This window comes from Mesocricetus auratus, unplaced genomic scaffold (assembly GCF_017639785.1).
Source record: "Mesocricetus auratus isolate SY011 unplaced genomic scaffold, BCM_Maur_2.0 Super-Scaffold_100008, whole genome shotgun sequence".
Classification (NCBI taxonomy): Eukaryota; Metazoa; Chordata; class Mammalia; order Rodentia; family Cricetidae; genus Mesocricetus; species Mesocricetus auratus.
The window spans coordinates 81,984,105-82,007,012 of record NW_024429192.1 but is presented as its reverse complement, the minus strand read 5'-3'; the positions used below and the strand labels follow the sequence as shown (position 1 = coordinate 82,007,012).

Genomic DNA, 22,908 nt, shown 5'->3' with positions numbered 1-22,908 from the left:
CCACAGGCAGGTGCTGTAGAGAAGGGGATGCAAGGATATACTACTCTTCTCCAGCCTCGAGATTCAGGAAGTGACAATAAGTACGACCGTAGCACTGGGACACAAGAACCCACCCAGTTGCCCCCAAACACTGCAGCGCTAAGGCTTGAAGTGAAATGTCGATGGGGGTACAAGAGCTGTCCCTTTGCTCAATTGGACTCCGTAGGGCGAACCGCGGAGCCTTCGTCTTGGTGATGACCTGTGGGCCTAAAAGCCAGAGATCGCGGAGCCCAGAGTTCCCGCCCAAGCATAGAAGGGGATCCCAGCCTCCAGGGATAGGCAGCTCAGGTGTACTCTAGCTTTAGGGCTCCAGCTGGGGTAGCTCCGGGAACTCCGGACGGAAGCGGGCCCCTCCCCGCCGCCGGACGCCCAGCCAATCAGCACGTCCCGCCAATCAGCGCGTCGGCCCAATCGGTGTATTTTCTCTGGCGGCGCCCGGCGCTTAGCTGACGCGCGAGGCCAACCCGCGCCCCGCCGCCCTTGGGCGACGGCCCCTCCCGCGCTTGCCGGGCCCGTTAGCTGCGCGCCGCGCTTCTTGCGCGACGGCCCCTGGGCGGCGGAGGCCGTGGCGGCGGCGCGTGCGGGCGCGGCCCTGGCGCGCCCCCTGGCGGCCCGGCCGGCGAGCTGCGGGTGCGGCGCTGACCCGGAGGCGGCGGCGGCGGTGCCCGGATGGAGGCACGTCATTGTCCCCCGCCGGGCGGCTGGGCTGTGTGCGGCGGCAGCGGCGGCGGCAGCCGAGGGGGATGGAGCGAGTGCCGAGCCGGGTCAGGTAAGCTCCCGCCTCCTTCCCGCCCGCTGCAGGCTGGCGTGGGGCCCGGCCGCGTGTTCTGGCTTCGCGGCCTCAGCCCCCCGCCACCCTCAGCCGGCCGCGGCCCGCCGGGACTGGCGCGGCCCCTCGCTCGCCGCCCCCTCTACAGCCGCCGGGAGGCCCGGGGACCCCACGGCTGCGGACCCGCGTTGTTGCCGCCCGGCCGAGCCAGGCCCGCGGAGCAGGAGGCGGCGGCCACGGCGGGCGGGAGGGCTCGCAGCGAAGGCAGCGCTGGGGCTGCACGGGGAGGGCCGGACCCCCCTGGTTGCCATGGCCACCGCGCTCCCACCCCCACCGGCCCCAGCCCGCCCCCTCGGCCCGCTGGCCGGGCCGTGCTGCTGCCGGCTGCTCCCGGGCCGCCGGCGGGTTCGGAGTTGCCGGGGTGGGCGTGTGCACGCCGGGACAGTGTAGCCGGCGTCCGGGGCCCGCCCGCCGCCCCCCGCGTGACTGCCACCTCCTGCCCCAGGGCGGCCCTGGGAGCTCGGGGCTGGCCTCCCCACCCCCACCCCGCCCCCACCCCAGACAAACTTTCCCACCCGGGCGCGGTCCACTCGGCTTCTCCGCAGAACGCCGGAGTTGCCCACGCCAGAGCGGGCACCCGAAGGAGAGGCGGGCGGCCGGGGGTGTTGGGGGGAGGAGCCCTGTAGCTCATTCCCCTCCGAAAAAAGCAAGTGTGCCTTCCTCCCTCATGTTCTTTATCTTTGGGGCAGGAAGAACTAACTTACCTGGGGGAAAAGGCGGGTGGGAGGGATCGAATTCAGATGTTTGAAATGAAAATTTGACGGGACCAAAGTTTTACAATCTAGGACTTTAACCTCCCTAGAATGAATACAGTTGAGATTACTTTTGTTGAATAGCTCTTTTATATTTGAAGGCCTTAGGACTTGCCTGTTTGTGCTTCTTTCAAGTAAATACACTCAAGTAACAAAAAGTGTTGGGAAACTAGTTAACGCCCCTTTTACAAAGTAACAACCCGATTTAGGTTCTGGTAGAGCTTTATGGAGGATAACGTTTCCTCAAACCGTGCATTTTAAACATTAGCTTTTACCATGTCACTCAGGTGCATTAGGGCTGCGAATAATCAGTTACACTTGTTTTTACTTAGGGACAGTTTCACTTTCTTTTCTGTAATCATTGAATCAATACTACATTAAGTATTTGGTTTGCAAAGGTTTAAGGCTAACCATCCTGTTTACCTAACAATAATTAAAATTCAAATGGTGTCTTTTAAAAGTTTCTTAAGATGGAAATGTTACAACTAGTATTGTTTATGAAGAAGTGGTGTATAAGTTTTTGTGTGTGTTTAGTCCTTCAGTATACATGGAGTGACACAATGTTTAGTGATACTCTTTTTTAAATGAAAAAGATTAACATAGCCTGCATCTACTCCCCATAAAAGAGACATAATCAAGTAAAGGTTCTTAATTCTGCACATTTACCCAACTTTGGTCCCTGTTCAGGTTGCTAGAGTCTTTTTAAATGGTCTCTTAAATTATCATGAGGAGTTAGGGGAAAGGCTCAACTTTCATTGAAGTAGTTACTTTCACAGTCCTATTTTAAACACTAACTTTCACAAGCTTTACTTAGAATAAAGAACAGGAGCCACATGAGTCCTGTTTAATTGGGTTTTAAGAAAGGCTGTCTCTATAATAGGCAGCGTTTAGGTTGATAGAAAGTTTTAGGATACGATTTCATTGACTGAATATCTAAATGGAAGAGGACAGATGGATTTGGTTAGTCTTGCCAGAATCAAACAATAACATACTTATTGATGACTAGAATTGTTTTCCTTAATATTTTTCTTTTAAGCCTACTGCCCCACCTTTCCTAGAATAATGATATTTTATTTGGTTGTTAGTCATTGTCTGGAAAGATTGCTTATCCCAGGAAAACCAAGGATTTTACTGTTATTAATGTTATTTTAACTAAGGGTGCATTTACCTCTCCTTATTACCCAATTTTGGCTTTCTTCCTTTAACTATCTCTCCTTTTCCTTTCTTTCATCAGTATACTTTTTATTGATGTGTGTATGTAAGATGAAAAAAGTATAAACTTTATTTGGATAACAGGCTTAGTCTTTCTTGTGAATGAAGATCATTTATCTTGAACTGATTAAATATTCGAATCAGATATAATTGACTTTCTGTTTTTACATAACTGTCCCCACATTGTTACGGTTGTACTTCACTTTAATTAAGAATTGCAAACAGAAAGATTGAAGCTTTTAAGAAACGTGCTTATTGTGAGCAGCAAGCATGTGTTGCCAGTGCTCACTGAGGTGGCGAGTACATGAGTATTACCCTTTGTACTTCACAGTGCTGCACATTTAAAGGCCAGGTTTTAGAGGTACTTCCTTAGTTCAGAGTTTTTAACAGAGTAAATGAGATACCTTGTAAATCACTCAGCACAATCCTGTTTGCATGATTTCATTCATTTGTTGAACACATGTTTGGAAAGCTTTCCTTGTGCCAGGTGGGGTGGAGTAAGTTTTTACTGCGTGCTACCATGCAGATGAGCACAGGAGTTTTTACTGTATGCTACCATACATATGAGCACAAGGAGTTTTTAGCATGGGTTTCTGACTCATTCTTGGAGTGAAAAGTTGTCAAGGAAGCTCTTTAGGATGGGGTTTCTAATCCAGCCTTGGAATGGAAGGAATTGTCATCCCTGAGAATTGAAAGTGTTCACTGACCAGAGATAGAAAGATAGAAAATAATAGCTTGCAGGAACTCAAGAGGCAGCAGGAACTAAAAATGGACCCAATAGTGGGAGCGTATTATGGGGAGTGTTCCAGAGACAAAGTGTGCCAAGTTCAGATACTGGGAAGAGCCATAGGGAGGTCAGTGGAGCACTCCTCAAAGGTTTCCTTCGGGGGGGGGGGGGGTGACATGTGGATTGGCTGTCTGCACCATTCCTAAAAGCACAGACTAGGTGGTGTAGTGGCTAGACAACTGCCCAGCTGGGTTCTTGGGGCTCTCTGTCCTAGTGCCTGACTACTTTGAGCTGCTATTACTGCTCCATTCTGTAAACCTTGCAGATTTTGACTGGCTCATCATGAAGATGTAGCAAGTTCATATATATTCAGCAATTAATATGATGCCCAGCACATCGAAAAGAGCTCAATTAGTAGATTTGAAAATGAGATTCAGAGAGAATTAAATACACATTTGTCTTCAAAGTTTGATGTTAGTAAAATTATAGGTTTCATTTTTAAAAGTTATAATTCATATACATGGATTTCTTCGGGAAAATGTGTTTCACTGATAAGACTTTTCTGTAGCTATAATTTTCCAAAACTTCAAATTTTATACAGTGGTATTTTAGACTTTGAGTTAAAAATCAAAGTTAAATATTCTCTTAATGTAATTGAGATCTCCCCCAATGGTATATGAATTAAAAATGTAGTCATATATATTAAAGTGTAGAATGGTCCTAGCTTTAAGCAGTAGAGATGAAAACAATGTTTTTCATTAATTATATATGATTTTGAATTGAGGTGTCTAATTTTAAATTGAAAGATGGATTGGGGGGATATGGTATAGGATACAGGTTTTTTGTTGTTGCTGTTGCTACTTTTGAGACAGGGTCTTGTATTAAACTCTTGACCTTCCTGCCTCCACCTCTCCAATGCTGGGATTACAGGCATGCACCACTATGCTGGTTTATGATATATGGGAGATGATGGAATCTGGAATTAATGGATACAAGGCAAGACCTCTACCAGCTGAGCCACCCCATCTACTAATGTTTTATATTTGGGTGATTTGTTTGAAGACGGTTTTAAATGGCTAGACACACATTTCCAAGATAGAGTGGCTGGTTAAGTAGACTGCTCTTCTTACCCATTGAAACAAACATGCTTTTTGTCTTTTGCAGGGTTGAAAAATGACCATAGTTGACAAAACTGAACCTTCAGACCCATCAACCTGTCAGAACCAGCCTGGCAGTTCTGAGGCAGTCTCACCTGAAGACATGGACACAGGCTCTGCCAGCTGGGGTGCTGTGTCTTCAATAAGTGATGTTTCAAATCATACACTTTCCTTAGGGCCAGTGCCTGGTGCTGTAGTTTATTCTAATTCATCTGTACCTGATAAATCAAAACCATCACCTCCGAAGGATCAAGGTATGATTGCAGAATTGCTGCCAGGATTTCCTGTGCAAATGCTTGAGAAGGGCAGTGGTTTTCAAGACTAGAACTATTACATTTGCTGTAATGAGCATTCCTTCTCCCTTCCCACCCACACTCCACTATTAGCAAGTATCACAAGTAGGAGGGTAGATTAATTTTCAGTTATTAGGATATGAATGATTTTTTTTTTTTTTTGGTTTTTACGAGACAGGGTTTCTCTGTATTGTTTCAGAGGCTATCGGTCCAGCCCGGCCTCAAACTCACAGAGATCTGCCTGCCTCTGCCTCCCGAGTGCTGGGATTAAAGGTGTGCGCCACCACCACCCGGCTATGAATGATTTTTTTAAATTCCTAATTTATTGAAGGAAAAACTTTGTCTTGGCCTCAAACTCCTTGTATAGCCAAAGCTGGCTAATTTCTTTTGTCTTCCTGGTTCTCTTGTCTCTATCTCTTGAGTGCTGGGATGATAGGCAGTGCTAGGGAGCAATCTCAGGACCTTTTGTACTTTGTAGAGAAGCACTCCGTTAACTGAGCTACATTCCCAGACCCTTTTTATGGAAAGGTACGGGAACATATAAAGGTAGAATTCTAATGAACTCTCAGCCATCAGCCAACTTGGACATTTACCAGTTCATAGTACCTCCACCCACTGACCCCCTCCTCCGGGTGTTTGTATATAAACACATGTGCCTAGGGTGTTATATGTAAAAGTCACACATATCCTCTTGCCTTTCCCTGGTATTTTAGACAAGTCTAATACTTCACGTTGCTTATTGTCTATAAGCTTTTTAGTATGTACACCTTAGAGAATTCTTTCATAACAATAAAGAATGTCTGGGACTGGAAAGACAGTTCAGCAGTTAAATGTACTGACACTTCTTGTATAGGACCGGAGTTCACCTCCTAGTAGCCCTATCAAGTGAGTCAATACTTGTGACTTCAAGTCCAGGGGATCCTACACCCTCTTGTGGCCTTCATGGTTACCAGTGCTTGTGTGTGCACACGTGGGACACACACAAATACAAATAAATCCAGTCAGTGTTTTTTTAAATTAGTTTCAATAAAGTGTACATGTTAAGTGGATTTATATCTTAATAGGAGAGTTAATCTCACCACAGGCTCTGGGATTCATTGTGGCTTTCTCCTTGGTGTTTGTGGCAGACTGGTAATACGGGGTAGGATCTTGATCAGATTCAGGCATTGCTGTATGTTTTGCTTGTGAAGTGTACAAAGCTTTGTTTTTTGTTTTAATTTTTTGCTTTTTTTTTTAAGTCCTAGGTGATGGCATTGCTCCTCCTCAAAAGGTTCTATTTCCATCTGAAAAGATTTGTCTTAAGTGGCAACAAAGTCATCGAGTTGGCGCTGGGCTCCAGAATTTGGGCAATACCTGTTTTGCCAATGCCGCATTGCAGTGTTTGACCTACACACCACCCCTCGCCAATTACATGTTGTCCCATGAACACTCCAAGACATGTAAGTGCTGTGTGCTCTTGTGTGCCTGTTTTCAGTGCTGTGGTTTGCTTCCCTACTGCTGTCTTCCTCTGAAACAAAGTATTTAGTGAAATTACATGACCATGGGTAGGTATTTAGCTCAGTGGTAGTGTGCTTTCTCAGCATGCACAGGCCCTTGGTTTAATCCTCAGCCTGCAATAAAAAAAAAAAAAACCAAGTTATATGATCACTGGGAAGTTGGTTTGCTGGTTTAGAAACCAGGATGGGGTGGGGTGGGGGACTTAGGGTTGGTGTTTGGATTGCATAAGGAGCTTTTCACACCTAATTTCATCTGTAAGTATTTAAAAAGAAGCTTATTTTGTCAGCATTTGACATTTCAAAACCTCCTAGTTTTTTTTTGGGGGGGGGCTTGGGATGACCCACTGTGTAGCTCTGCCAGCCTTAAAATCAAGGCAAACACCCTCCTCATCTTCCACAGTGCTGTGGTTAGAGGTGTGAGCTGGAATTCCTGGTTTTTTTAGATCTCTCTTAACTCGGTAGAAGCCCAGCTCATTGTTGACTAGTAAAATTTGGAATTAAGCCATTCAGTTTGGGGGTTTTGACTGCTGTCCCCATCCCTCTCCACAGCTTCTCTGAGGTGTGATTGATAAACAGTAAACCACATGCTTCAAATTCATAAGTTAATGCGTGCCAACATTTGTGTTCACCTCTGAGATTCTGACCACTGTTGCACTCATATCCAACAGTTTGCTAGTGCCTCCCTCCCTGTCTGCTGTCACCACTTCCCTGCTGTTCCTGATCACCTCCTCTACCCTCGACAAGTCCTGATAATGCCTCCTTCACAACAGATTAGTTTGATTTTTTTTTTCAGCGTGTTGCATATGTGGAGTTACAAAGTATGTATTTTATTTTGCCTGACTTGGCATAATTAATTCAACATTCTATTGGTTTGTTTTTATTGCTGAATAGTATTCCACAAATGAGCATACTCTATTTGACTGGCTGTTAACTTGTTTTGAGCCATCACAAATTACACTGCTACACACTTGGGAGGTGGAGGCAGGAGGATCAGGAGTTCAAGGTCATCCTCTACTATAAAATGAGTCCCAGGCCAATCTGGCCTACCTGGGACCCTGTCTCCAATAAATAATAAAAAAAAGCTGTTGTAAATATTTGCCAGTCTTTATGAAACAAGTATTTTATTTCTCTTGGATAAGAATGAAATGGCTTCATCCTGTGCTTCAAAACTGTTTCTAAAGGGATTTGGAAATTTTAGACTGAGACTTGTATATGTCTTCTTCATCAGATGTCTTTTCATCTCAGTGTCTTTTGGGAAGTTTATTTTTTATAGTCAGAATTTATTTCATTACTTTTTATTTTTTATCAGTTACATCTTAAATGCTCTATTAAGAAGTATTGAGCTGGCAAGCTGACTCAGAAGGTCGGGTTGCTTGCCACCAGGCCTGACAGCCTGAATTCAATACCTGGAACTCTTGTTGTTGGAAGGAAAGGACCAACTCCACAAGTACTCCTCTGCCCTCCACACACTGGCATGTGCATCCAAACACATACAATATACAACAAATAAAATGTAAAAAAATGTTTACCTAGTCTGAGGTCAGGTATTTTTACTGTTTTCTTGTAGACATTTCCTACTTCTTATTTGGGTCAGTGATCACTTAGTTAATTTTTGTTTGTGATAAGAAGATCTTGTTTTTCTTCTTTGGGTGCTGGTGATTGAACTCAGGGCCTCTCTCGCGTGCTAAGCAAGTGCTTGCCACTGCTGCACAGCCCTGCTATTGTAGTTGTTCACACTCTAGCCTTCTTCATTGAAACATCTAGCACCTCTGTCTTGCATTTATGCTGCTTAATAGGTATCTGACTTTGGGCACATTTCTTCTCTTATCCTTAAAGTAGTCAGTACATACCCAGGCTTCCTAGATTCATTAGATGAAAATTAATGATAGTAGCAAGCTTAGTGCACACACATGGTAGCTGGCACTGTTGCTGCAGCCTGGGCATCGGCCTTCTATTTCTGGTCTACCTTCCTGCTCCATATTGTCACATTTTGCTCATTTGGATTCTAATTGTTTTGCAGGCCATGCAGAAGGATTTTGTATGATGTGCATAATGCAAACACACATTACCCAGGCACTCAGCAACCCTGGGGACGTTATCAAGCCGATGTTCGTCATCAATGAAATGCGGCGTAAGTTTCAGCTGCAGTAGCTCATGTCTGTATTCCATGTCTAATTATTTGTTATCTATATCTCTTCTTTTTATATTTTGAGATAGGGGCTCACACTGTAGCCCAGTCTAGCCCCAGACTCATGGCATTCTTCTTGCATCATCCTCCCAAGTGCTGAGATTGCAGGTGTGCAATACCATTCAGGACTTGTATGCAGTTTTCTTACATCATGCTTTTTGAGGCAGGGTCTCCTGTGTCCCAACTTGGCCTTGAACTTGCTATGTAGCCAAGGATGTCTCTGAACTCCTGATTTCCATATCCCAAGTACTAAAGTATACGCATATGCCATCACACCCAGCTTACCAATGTTCCTTTTTTAAAAATAATTTATTTTAATTTTATTTTATGTGTATTGGTGTGAAGGTATCAGATTCACTGGAACTGGAGTCACAGACAGTTGTGAGCTACCATGTGGGTGCTGGGAATTGAACCTGGGTCCTCTGGAAGAGTAGCCAGTGCTCTTAACCACTGAGCCATCTCTCCAACCCCCCAATGTGCTTTTTGAACTATACTTTTTTTTTTAAATCATTTTATTTAGCCAAGCTGTAATAAAAATGAATACAAAACTCAGGCTTCTGGCTGGGTAATGAAGGAGGTATATGGTTATGAGTGACAAGCTATAATCCTTTTGCCTAAAAAGCTGTTAAGAGATGATCTGGGTGTGGTGCATGTTTTTGATCCCAACACTTGGGAACTGAAGTCAGGAGGATTGGGAGTTCAAGGTCATGTTCAGTTACATGGAGAGTTTGAGACCCACCTGAGATACTAAGACTTAGCCTCAAAAAACAAGTCATTCAGGGATTTTTCCAGGCACAGAGCTCAGGGTGTAGCTTTAGGGGTGTCACCATGGCACAGGTGATGTAATAATAAGGCCTTGTCTTCAAATCTTACAGGTATAGCTAGACACTTCCGTTTTGGAAACCAAGAAGATGCCCATGAATTTCTTCAGTACACAGTCGATGCCATGCAGAAAGCGTGTTTAAATGGCAGCAATAAGTAAGTACAGCAGAGTCAATGTTGCTTTGTCAGGTCATGCTCTCAGCCTGTCTCCTTGAAGACATAGATCTGCTGTGCCCTTTCCCCTGATTCGCATTATTATAAAATGACTAAAATGTAAGGAAATGGACTTACTGTAGCCATTTGAGTTTGTTGATCACACATGTTGGGCATTCTATGTCAGCATCTAGTCATTTTTCCTGTTTAGCCATACCTAATGCTCTCCTTGTTCATCTCCAGACACAGAACTCTGCTCCATCCCCACCCCTTCAGTTATCAATTTTGTAACTAAAATCCAAATGCAGACTAGGATGAAAGATTCTAACCCACCTACTGTGTTCTGGACACCTGCACATGTTCCTCTTTGCTCTCATTATCTCAAGTCTTAAGGATTGGTCTGGATGACCATTAGTGCTGAGCAGAAGGAGGTACTCAGCCTTCAGCTTCCCTTGCCAGGTTTGCAAAGAGCATCTCTCAGTTCTCTGCCTCAAACCCCTTCCCAACAGGTCCTTGCATCCTCTTCACCAAGCTCTCACAGTGGGCTAGTCTCCAGCTGCCACACATTCTGATGTAATGGTTCTTTGTGATTCTCCTTTGAGTTTTTGTTCTTTTAAACATAGATGCTTTTAAAGTCTAGGCACAGTATTTGCCAAGCTCTCCTCTCTTGCCAAGCTCTCCTCTCATGTCTCTATTTGGATGTTTTTCAGATTAGACAGACACACCCAAGCTACCACCCTGGTCTGCCAGATATTTGGAGGATACCTAAGATCTCGAGGTAAACTTTGTTTGAAGATTCATCATGACATACATGCTTATGATTTTAAAATGTGAACAGTAGGGGCCAGGTAATAATAAAAAGTAGATCACAGGTCTGCCCAGACTTCTACTATAGTATATCCTTCTGGTACTTGCTTATGCACACACACAGTGGGAGCATACTGTGCATAAGATCTTCCTATTTCTCTTACTGCTAGAAAGCTTAAAGGTGAAGTCAGAGTTCCCTCATTTCCTGTTGAGGAGTAAGTGAGTTTCTGTTTTGATGGTATTAGTATCAGTACACTGTAGATCATTCATAATCAGATACCTTCGTTTGTGCAAACATTTGTGCAAATGCTTGTGCAGGGTGAAGTCTTCTAATTTCTGGATCATATAGTATCTAGAGGTTCTAGCAATTTATATTTCAGCAAGTGGCTTACAGGGGCTAGGTTTATGGCACTTCTACCATGGTTTGTGGGATTCCCTTACAGGCCTGTACTCTTATGTTCTTTATTTTGAAATGTTTTCTGTATTTTCAGTAGTTGGTATGGCAAGAACTTACTGTTGACATTTCCTTTTATTTCAGTCAAATGTTTAAATTGCAAGGGTGTTTCAGATACCTTTGATCCATATCTGGACATAACATTGGAGATTAAGGTGAGCTCAGCAGTTAATGATAGTGAAGTTAAACAGCCTTTCATAGCTTTGGACTTTTTATGCTCATATCAATCAAGCATAGATGGTTATTATTACTCTGAGAAACTTTAGCTATTGACTTCTTCACACTCCTGTTTTTTGTTGTTTGGAGCTTTTTTCTCATTACAGATGCAGTTCTGTGCTTAAGGAAAGAAAAGATATACTGCATAGAAATGCAAAGCTTGCCTCTCAGAATTCATTCTTTAGTGGTGTGATCTATGTTGCTTCACAATAGATTTCTTGCTTAAAAAAAAAAAAGAAAAAGCTTAGAAACTTGAATGTATGTGTATCTGTGTGAGTAGATATATAAAAGTAGATACATCATAAACAGTAAAAGAAAATTACATAAACATTTCCTGTTGCTTTTCTACCCATGTGTATGTGTGTGTGTGTGTGTGTGTGTGTGTGTGTGTGTGTATGTGTATTTTCTCTGTCTAATGGTATGTGCATTCGCCTATCCATCTGAACCACTGGCAGTGTGTATGATGACATGGTGCTTCTGCCTTTTTCCTAGGCTGCTCAAAGTGTTACCAAGGCATTAGAGCAGTTTGTGAAGCCAGAACAACTGGATGGAGAAAACTCCTACAAATGCAGCAAGTATGACTGGGTGATGTGTTTCAGAAGAGGGCTTTGCTTTCCTGGGATTATTCCAGTTTAGAATTGACTCAGTTTTAAATGCTTTTTACATGATTTTCTTTTTCCTGTCCTTTTGTTTGGAGTATTGGGTGTGGAGTTCAGAGTCTCACATGTGCTAGGCAAGTGCCCTACCCTGGAACTATATTGAATATTTTGAATTGTCTTTATTTATTTGTTTGTTTATTTATTTATTTATTTATTTATTTGAGACAGGGTTTCTCTGTGTAGCTTTTTTTGGAGACTGTCCTAGAACTCACTCCGTAGACCAGGCTGGCTTCGAACTCAGAGATCTGCCTGCCTCTGCCTATGAGTGCTGGGATTAAAGTCGTTTGCCACCTCTTCCTGGCGAATTGTCTTTTTTAAAGGCAGGATCTTTTATGTGGTCCAAACTGGCTTTTGAGTTTTAATGTTCCCAAACCATTAGCTTACATGTCTTCATTGTTAGGCAGTTCCCTTCATAATTATTACTACTCTGTGTGTGTGGTGTTACAGAGGGTTGAACCTAAGGCTTTCTGCATACTAGGCAAGTGCTCACCCACTCATCCATACCCCCAGCCCTCCTGGGATTTCTAATTTTACTGTTTTGACTGTTGGTTTAAAGAGATGGTTTGTTGTTATTTTTGGTTTCTTTGTTTTGAAATACGAACTTAGGGTGTTTATAAAAAAATACACTTAAATATCTACACTAAGCATCCCAATGTTTCTTCCTGTGTGTTTCAAGGTGCAAAAAAATGGTTCCAGCTTCAAAGAGATTCACCATTCACAGGTCTTCTAATGTTCTCACCATTTCACTGAAGCGCTTTGCCAACTTCACAGGCGGGAAAATTGCTAAGGTATATACATGATTTATGATTTTCTTTCATCACTGTACACTGAATTTTTCCCTTCCCAGTTAATGGCGAAAGTGACCAAGATATAGTGTGCAAGAGATGTAACATATGCTTGAGTCACTTAAAATAAGTTGTGAGTGACATCTGGAATTGTCACTGTTACATTTTGTTGAAGATTCATAGTGTGTATCCTTCCTTATTTATGGCAAATAAAAGCAACGGGATTACTCTCAGCTCTTTTATTCCATACATTGGATTTCTGGGGTCAAGGGTTGTAGGTCCTGCACGTCCCTTCCTTGAACCCCCTCCTTAGATGTGTACCAGTAGCCAAAAACATGGATCACTTGTGTATTTAGAAGTAATGGCCCTAACTCTTTGCATTTATTTTTAGGATGTGAAATATCCCGAGTATCTTGATATTCGGCCCTATATGTCTCAGCCCAACGGAGAACCAATTATTTACGTTTTGTATGCTGTGCTGGTACACACTGGTTTTAACTGTCACGCTGGCCACTACTTTTGCTACATAAAGGTAAGCTGCAGGGTGGCTACTAAGTCTGCTGTAGGACAGCACTGGATTCATGGGACCAACAGTGGAACTTTTATAATTAGCTGTGATGGTCTGTTTTTCTTCGGTGTTTTTGCTGTGCTCCTTGACATCAAACTAAATTCAACCTCTCTTTGTGGTTTTTTTTGGCAGGCTAGCAATGGCCTCTGGTATCAGATGAATGACTCCATCGTGTCCACCAGTGATATCAGATCGGTGCTTAACCAGCAAGCTTATGTGCTCTTTTATATCAGGTAATGACTGGAAAACAAGCTGTTGGTTTCACTAGTGTACCAACTTCTCTTCCCCTCATGAACATAGTTAATTTGAGCTGCTCTTTAAAAACAGAGAGTTAAAGATGAATTGTCATGTACCTGAGCATGGGGTTTTTCTGAGTACAAGTAATGAGTGTGCTGTTACTTCTAGCTCACTGACAAGTGTAGAAGGAGGGAACCGTAGCCTTAAGGAGGTAACCCAGTGGCCTGGGGACTGTGGCGGCCATGGGAAGGGGACTCTGCCCTTGTGCTCTCAGCCACTGCCTCCCCAGCTTGATCACTGGCCTCCAGGCAGACACCGCCAGCACTGTATCCACTCTTCTGCTGTAGCTGCAAGCTCCTAACTCACCAGGGCTATTTTTGGAGAAATCTGATACATACTCCAAGTTGTCTCCTCTCTTTGTAAGGTAGAACCCAGGGTCTCATACATGTTAGCCAGACCTTCTGTCAGCCACATTCTCGCCCCAGAAAGTATCCCAAGTCGCTGAAAATTAATAGTGTCCCCAGATGTTCAACCATGACAGAATGGTCATATCCACATGTTGAGATACTATTTATTACCAATGTTAAAAATAATTGGTTTGTTTTGGGAGTTGGGGGAGATCAGGGTTTCACTGTATTATTCAAGCAGACCTTGAATTTTTGATTTTTCTGCTGAGAGTGATTTTCATAAAGCCTTTTTTGTTTTTAAATGCTCTGGGAAAGCACTGGATATATATGGAGGGGAAACAGTTTGAAATATTAAATGCAGGTAGTGAAAGAGCACTATGGGCAAAAAAGCCTGGGAGATAATCTAAATCAGAAGAGGCATGTGGAGTCTATGACGGTTCTCTAAGAAACTGTTAATACTACAGAGTTTCTATAATGATATATATTTAGAATAGAAAACATGAACAGAAAAATCATTTTTCAGATAGCAGAAATATCAGAATATAGACTTTAAAACATTGACTGAGCATCAGGCATAGAGGCTCATGCTTGTAATCCCAGTACTCAGGCTCAGGCAGTAGAATTGTCCCAAGTTTGAGGCCAGCCAAAACTACACAAGTAATTTCCAAGCCATCTAGAGCATTAGAATGAGACCATGTCTCCAAAACAATAGCAATAATAACAAAAAATCCAAACTAAAACCAACATTTCATGGACCAGTTGGTGCTGGGTGTAGTGGTGTACCCCTTTAATCCCAGCAGGCAAAGGCAGAAGCTGGTGGATCTCTGTATGTTTGAGGCCAGCCTAGTCTACATGCCCAGTTCCAAGATAACCAGGGCCATGTAATGGGGGGGAAAAGGGGGGGAGGAGGGCTCACTGAGCACTGACAGCCTAATGGAGGTGATGTGTATAGCTCTGTCCATGAGATATGGAAGCTCCATTTCCCATTTCTGTCTGACAGACTAAGTACTGTTGTATTTATAAATACATGTAAGGAGATAGATGTCCTTCCTCATAAAAGCCATTTCATTCTTTGTCCCCAGGTCACATGATGTGAAAAATGGAGGGGAACCTGCTCATCCTGCCCATAGCCCTGGCCAGTCCTCTCCCCGCCCAGGAATCAGTCAGCGTGTTGTCAACAAACAGGCAGCACCAGGGTTTATTGGACCCCAGCTGCCTTCCCATGTCATGAAGGTAATGCTTCAGTCGGGAAAGCATTTCTGCTTCAACCCCAAACCTGGGATGAGTTGCCTCATCTACTGAATTTCCTGCCTGGGTTACTGCAGCCTTCATTACAAAATCACCCCCTCAGGATTGGGGGTGGGGGCTAATCCAGTAGCTGCGTAGGGAGTGTGTAGAAGGCCCCTCTTCCAGTCCCATACTCCTTGTGGGCTAGATGTTTGGGTTCTTAATTAAAGTTGTATTCAGGGAAGTGAAACTCAGGGACACGTTGTTCATGTTCGTGGTTCATCTTAGTGTGGCAGTGTGAAAGGGGTTTGCTTGTATACAGATAAAAGAGTTGTGTGTATTTCTGCAGAGCTCAGGCTTGTCAATTACCAAGACCAAAATGAGAAGGGACCCTAACCACTGTGTACTCTGTGTCTAGAATACTGACCCAGCTGTTCTGTTCCTCCTTATAGAATACACCACACTTGAATGGCACCACGCCAGTGAAGGACACGCCAAGTAGTTCCATGTCAAGCCCTAATGGAAACACCAGCGTCAATAGGGCCAGTCCTGTTGTTAATGCTTCAACTTCTGTTCAAAACTGGTCTGTCAACAGGCCCTCAGTTATTCCAGAGCACCCCAAGAAACAAAAAATTACCATCAGTATTCACAACAAGTTGCCTGTTCGCCAGGGTCAGGCACAGCTGAATAACAACCTCCATGGCCCTTCTCTGGAGGCCCCTAGCAAGGCAGCGCCCTCCTCCACCATCACTAACCCTTCTGCAATACAGTCTACCTCGAATGCACCCATGACATCAGTTTCTAATAAAGTAGCAAAATCAGTTTCCCCCAGTGAATCCTGTTCTAAGCCCATGGTGAACGGCAAGGCTAAGGTGAGCTCCAGTGTGCTGGTCCCCTACGGGGCTGAGTCCTCAGAAGAGTCCGATGAGGAGTCGAAGGGTCTGGCCAAGGAGAATGGTGTAGACATGATGACCAGCACTCCCTGTGCCAGGCCAGAAGCTGAAGAGGAGAATGGTGAGGCTTCCCTTCATGAGCTTCAAGAATCCGTCACGCTAAATGGTGCTAATAGCGCAGACAGTGACTTGAGAGAGAATGGCCTGGCATGTGATAGTGCCAGCTGCCAGGTCCAGCCCGATCTACACACAGAAAACCTCTTTTCCAAACTTAATGGTCTTCCTGGAAAGGTGAGGGAAGTCTCAAATCTCATAGCTCACTTAGCTGAATTTTATTAGACACGGAGCTGAAGTATCTTTGTTTCATTGTAGGTGACACCTGCTCCTTTACAGACTGTTCCAGAAGACAGAATCCTTGAGACCTTCAAGCTTACCAACCAGGCAAAGGACCCATCGGGTGAAGAGAGGTAGGAGCATGTCAGTGAGTGTGCCAGTGTGAGTGAGCACAGGAGAAGAATGAAATACCAGTAGTCACGACCCCTTGATGAGCTCAGCTGACATTTCCTCCTGCACGCCCTCTTGCGGGTGCAGTCGTATTCCTGAAAACATGTTTTCCTGTTAAGACTGACCTCCAACTCCCTATGTAGCTGAAAATGGCCTTGAATTCTCAGTCTCCTGAGTGTTGGATGTGCTATTGCACACCAGCTGTCTGCAGTGCTGAGGACACGGCTGACTGTGCCACAGCCCGTAGCCCCTAGACTTTTAGATAGGGTCTCACTATGTAGTTCAGGCTGGCCTGGAACTTACTGTGTACATCAGGCTGACTTCAAATTCTTACCCAGTTTCCCACTGCGTGGGTTACAAGTATGTGTAGCCACCATTCCTGGCTACACTTAGCACGTTAGACACTTACCTGAAAGAATGACATGTCCAGAATTGCAGCATTGTGAAAGTAGGAGGTCGTCCTGATACACATTTTATTTTTATGTAAGGAGGGAAAAGAAAAACTTGGTTTTCAGTAATGATAGGTTTGATACTGATCTCATCAGAGGCTTAACGTGTAGGCTGTTGAGTAGAACTGTCCAGCAATAAGGCTAACCATCACTTTGCTTCTTTGTTTTGCTGGGGCTGTAGTTGGACTACAACAGGGGAAAGTCCCCCGAAGGACCCTGTTTCACAGCTGAAACCCATCAGTGATGAGACTGGTCCCCTTGAGACACCGGAGGCAGTCACCAATGGGAGCATGAAGATCCCTACGACCATGTCACCCATGGAGCCCACCATCAACTGTACCAAAGAAGACTCCTCCATTGTTGTGTCAGCTAACCCTGTGGAGGCTCTGCTCCCGATCACTGCTCTTTGTGACACCACCGGTACTACCTTGGGGGATGCCCCACTACCTGAATTGTGTGACCCTGATGACTTGATTACCACCCCGAGCCAGCCAACCCAAGCAGCGAAAGAGGAAGTAGCTGAGAACCCACAGCAGGGCTCCACCTTGGCTGAAACGGTGGAGAGGCTGAGTCCAGCTCCCTCAGTGCTCACAGGTGATGGGTGTGAGCAAAAACTCTTCCTTTACCTCAGCACAGAGGGGTCGGAGGAGGCAGAAGACTCTTCCAGAAGCTCGGGGATCTCTGCAGACACAATGCCTCCTCAGCCTGACAGGACCACCAGCTCTTGTGAAGGGGCTGCTGAGCAGGTGACTGGGGAGAAAGATGATGGAAGCAAGGTGGTACCCAAAGTTCAGGAGCCTTCCCCAGCCAAGGAAAAGGTGAGCAGCCTCCGGAAAGTGGATCGAGGGCATTATCGAAGCCGTAGAGAGCGTTCCTCCAGTGGGGAGCATGCGAGGGACGGCAGGGCCCGAACAGAGGACCACCACCGTAAGAAGCGGCGCTGCTACAGTCGAGAGCGTTCCAAGCAGGAGCGCCACCCTGCTAATATATACTGCAATGGAGGCCAGCACCTGGGCCACGGTGACAGAGCCAGCCCTGAGCGCCACTCTGTGAGCAGATACAGCCACCATCACTCACGGGTTAGGAATGGCCCAGAACAGGACTGGAGCCGGCACCACCATTTGGAAAACGAGCATGCCTGGGTCAGGGAGAGATTCTACCCAGAGAAGATACGGTGGGACAAATGCAGGTATTACCACGACAGGTACGTCCCGTACACGGCCCGAGAGTGGCGGCCTCTCCGTGCTCGTGAGCATGAACGCTCTGCCCAGCTTGGGCGTCCACACAAAGACAGCTACTGGGGCCGTAAAGCCTGGGAATCACAACCCCGGGGGAAGGAACGACCCCACTTCCACAACTCCAGAGAGGCCCCTGGCCTTGCCCTGGCCCTCGAGAGGCATCCCCAGGAGAAGGCGGTACTGGATGTGCAGGAGAGCACCCATAGCCTCCCTGAGCGCTTTCATGAACACCAAAGTGTCAAGCCGAGGAAACGGAAGTATGCGACGCTAGAAAGTGATAGCCGCCTAGAGAAAAAACCCCACAAAAGTCTGGACAAGGACACTGTAGAAGAGCCAAGGACGAAGAAGCACAAAAAATCTAAGAAGAAAAAGAAGTCCAAAGATAAACACCGGGACCGAGATGGCAGGTGAGCCCTGGAGAGGGGATGCCGTGCCTGAGTTGGGAGTGCTCACAGTGCTTGTGTGGCTGGCTCTGTCCTGGTAACACCAGGCCACAGGGCTCTTGTTCCACCAGGGTGACTTTGGTGTTGGAGATTTTTTTACTTTAGAGTAAAACCATCCATCCAAGCCCAGTTCCCTCTCCTTCCCTCCCTCCCACTCTCTCCATTAATCTTCCCATCCCCCCCCACTCTTCAGAGGGTAAGGCCTCCCATGGGGGGGGATCATCAAAGTCTGTCACATCATTTGGGGCAGGACCAAGGCACCTCTCCTCCCCACCCCCACCCCATCTAGGCCTACAAACTCACGGAGATTTCATTGTTTTGCATCTCTAAAGTTTGAAATGGCTTTTAAATTGTTGGTCCCTAACAACTCTCCCAGGTCTGACATGTATCATCCTATTCTTGTATCTGTTGGCTTTTCTTCTCTACCTGTTTGCCTGCTTAGAGTGAGCTTAGGACACACCATCTATTTTTTTGGATTTTGTCTCCTTTTTAGGCCACCATTTGTCATTTTAAAGTCTAAATGTTTTTGTGTCTTTTTGAGGCCCAAGCTGGCCTCAAACTAACATCCACCTACCCAGTGTCCCCGGTGCTGGGATTTATAGGCTGTTGTCACCACATCTGATTAGTTTTGCATCACTTAGAAGCTTAACTGTTGGCAGCTGTCTTAATTGATTTCTGATTTGTGAGCATGAATGCAATTCCTGTATCTTTTAGCTGACATCACTTAACACTAAAACTGGGAGAAGATTGCCATAGTTGTTTTTAACCAGGCAGCAGGGCAGTGCTGCTTTCTGTCCTGTGCCTGGACACATGGCAGAATGTGCCAATTCTGGCTAAGGCAAAGAAGTGCTGGGGACCGTGGTGTTGTAGTTGAAGTCCTTGGGCTTAAAATTGTTCCATGAAAGGAAACAGCATGTTGGCAGGAGAAATTTGTTCACAGATGCATAGCCAGTTGTCTTGAGGGATGGGGAGCCAGGATTGTAGTTTTCCTTGGTGCTGACCTCTGGCTGCTTCTTCTGCAGGCATCAGCAAGAATCAGATTTTTCAGGAGCGTACTCCGATGCTGACCTCCACAGACATCGGAAGAAAAAGAAGAAAAAGAAAAGACATTCGAGGAAGTCAGAGGCCTTTGTGAAAGATGTTGAGATGCATTTACCGAAGCCCCTGAACTACGAGGCTGTCAGCCATTTCCGGAGAACAGAGGGCACCTTTCTGCTGGCTGATGGCCTGCCTCTGCAGGACAGCAGCTCTTTCCGGGAGAAAACCAAGCATTTAAGGGTGGAAAGCCGACCTGACAGATGCTATCTGTCAGAGTATGGCCAGGGTAAGAAAACGGAAAGTTGAGGGTTGCAGCTCTGAGTAACATGTTTTGGGAAAGGCGATGAACACAGAAATAGAAGGGTACAGAGGGTATAAGAGTGGACTCAAGGGGATGCACCAAAACAAGACTGTTCCAGTGAGCAGGTGTGGTTTGACCTCTGGCTGGGTGTAACCTCTGTTGAAGGCTGGAATTGCATGGAGCTGGGCCCAGCATAACCTGTGTGCTCAGAATGCTGGAACCTGTGTGTGTCACACAGAACTTTGGCTTTTAAAGTATTTGCCTGTGTATGTTTGTGTGCACCCATGTGTACATGTGTGTGTATTGTGTTAACTTCTGAACCCCTAAAGGCCCAAATGTACCCCAATTCCTAAATCATAACTCAGCAGTGTGGGGCTCATACCCTCCAGGCTGCTGGTTTCTGAGGTTCTTCTTGTTGGATCTCTTCTCCCTAAATGAATGGTTCCAGGCTAACTGGGAATTCAAAATCCTACCTCACCCTCCTGAGTGCTGGGAATACAGGTCAATGCCAGTGAGCTTGGCTACTCCCTTCCTCTTCCTATCCTGTTTCTAATGAGCTTTTTCCCTAGATAGGAGCATTTGGCTTGTAAAAAATGCACGGGATATAATGTCAGTGGGTCAGAGCAGAGACTGGCAAACCAGCCCTGGGGCTACAGCCTAACCTGCAATTCAGAGTGGCTCTAACACTTAACAGTATGAGGAAGAGGAGTATTGCTTCAAGTGAAGCACTGTGTGAAAGAGGGTTTGGCTCAGTAGACTGTGTAAAGCCCATGTGTTTTCTGTTGTACTGTTTTGGTTTCACTCAGTAGAGATAAGACATGGCCTGTCTCATTGAAATGGTTTTTTCTTCATTTGGCCCTTGATATAAAAAGCATGTTGCCTTCCCCAGACACCCAAAGATTATGGTCACGAATAAAGGCGTGTGTGGCTGCAGACATGTGATGGTGGCTCTGAGTGGAACCTTTGCTCTTTGGCATGTATATACTACACTGCATCAGGTTGTCCCAAACTGGTGGCTGGTTTGCAGCTAATGCCTCTGTACCCACACCTCTGCTCTGGGCTGTGACCACTGACCCTTTCTTGCGTACTCCAGTTCTCTGTAGGACTCTCAGCTCATCCTCACATTCATCCTCACATAAGAATGTGTGTGCTGGGGTAGAGACCTGGTCCCCGGGCATGGCCCTTGAGCATCCTCCATGGGTGTTCTTTGTAGCACTGCCAACCAGGGTCTGCTTGCTCATCCTGTAGAAGTGATTCTTTTAGCAGCTGACATCAAACTGTGAAACTGATTTCAGGTACACATACATTAAATTGTTTCCTCACTTTGCCTTCCAGGTGATTAAAGTCTTGGCCTCCTAACAAAAAAATTACGGTAAGCAATTTTCCTGTCTGTTTTGGTCATTTGTAAAAGTGCTGAGTATCTGGATATAGGTGGGTTTCCTTCTGAAGATTGGGGTCCTGGGGGTTCTGTGTCTCTAGCACACACTCAGCCACCAGCTAGTGTCCAGACATGGAAGTTGTGCTGAGAAACAGGGTTGAGTATCTCAGAGCAGAGAAGAACCACAGGGGTCAGTGCCATGTCCTGGGTCCTAATTGCTGGTGTTTTATCGTGTAGCTCTGAGAGACAGGAACTTATAGTCTACACTTGAAGCAGGAAAGACAATGTCAAGTCCAGTCAGCAAGGAGGACTTTAAAATGATCTGCTACAGCAGCTCAGTTTGCTGCTAATTAACAGGCTTTGTCAGTGTCATCAAAACATAGACTCTAAAAGCCTCTTCTCTGACCAGTGAAAGTGGAACCTGAGGTCTGAGGCGGTTAGCAGCTGTGGGGCCCAGCAGATGGCGCCTCCTTGGCTATCACAGGGTTCCCTTATTACAGTTCAGGAAGGTACAGAACTCTTTTCAACAACTCTTCAAAAGCCTTGGGTCGCATCCAGAGCATGTGAGAAGACTAGCCTCCATTCAGCTAATGCCCGCACCTCTTTTCTTTCAGATTCAACATTTTCAACAGAAGCCATCCCAAACCCAGATTAAATTATAAACATAGAAAAATAACTTTGTCCAAACAGCGTGGTGCTTCTTTAGTAAATACTGTACAGACTTTACCATGGACAACTTTTTTTTTTTTAAGTTTTTACCTTTTCTTAATTGCCCTTATTCCAAACGGATACTTTGTACACTGCTGAACATTGTAAATTACCGTGTACATAAAAGCCACACTGAAAATAATGCCCTGGAATAGACCATCTCAGATGCTGCTTAACTACAGACTCAGGTTGACTACTTGTATCTCATGTAATGTTCCTCCAAGCTAGACATCTGGTGCACGGCCAACTGGGAACCATGGACTTCTAAAGGACAAACCAACAGTGCGTCTATTTAATTTAAAGACTTATTTAAAGACCCAAGCTCTCAACTAGACCTTCGAGGGCTTCCTCTGCAATGTCTGATACTAGAAACTAATTTGCTTCACTTTTAGTTGTATTCAAGATTTGAAGATGTATTTTATAGACAAGTTCTGTTTTTGAACTTTGTGGAACTATTCCAATCAATTTACCAGTTATGATGAGTATTTGCATTATGAATGTATAATCCAGACATTATTTGTAAAGCCTACAGTATGTTTTTATTACCTTTAACACTTTTTATACTGTGTCTTGTCTTGACAATATGATATTGGAGTCTGAGTCGTCAGCTTGATCCCTTCAAGTTTCTAGTTACAGACAAAAATCATACTGTGATTTTATTTTTAATATGGATATGCTATCAAACTGTGATACACTTATAATTCACTGGTCCTGCATCAGGAGACGGGAGTGGGGAAAAGACTGTATTTAATACAGTGTGTATCTGAATAATCTGTATGGTTTATACAGTTTGTGTTGTTCAGAGATGTCTAAAGTTGATCTTTGTTTTTTTAAGATTAAAAAAGCACTTGCCCCACTGTATATATATGGCATGTAAAATTTATATAGTATATAAATGGCAGCAAATTAAACAACTCTGGCTCAGTTT

The 22,908-nt window shown here is 44.9% G+C and overlaps 1 protein-coding gene across 1 annotated transcript; it reads left to right on the top strand.

Annotated features, from left to right (window-relative positions):
• Positions 1-664: 664 nt before the first annotated feature.
• Positions 665-22,891, top strand: Usp42 (ubiquitin specific peptidase 42). The gene is made up of 18 exons (XM_040751305.1): positions 665-808; positions 4,724-4,970; positions 6,248-6,448; positions 8,526-8,636; positions 9,569-9,671; positions 10,379-10,446; positions 11,014-11,084; positions 11,638-11,720; positions 12,481-12,592; positions 12,981-13,121; positions 13,290-13,390; positions 14,884-15,034; positions 15,481-16,212; positions 16,294-16,388; positions 17,056-18,519; positions 19,578-19,879; positions 21,230-21,266; positions 21,887-22,891. Exons 2-17 carry the CDS (start codon positions 4,733-4,735, stop codon positions 21,235-21,237), a joined length of 3,981 nt encoding a protein of 1,326 aa, XP_040607239.1. The 5' UTR covers positions 665-808; positions 4,724-4,732; the 3' UTR covers positions 21,238-21,266; positions 21,887-22,891.
• Positions 22,892-22,908: the final 17 nt, after the last annotated feature.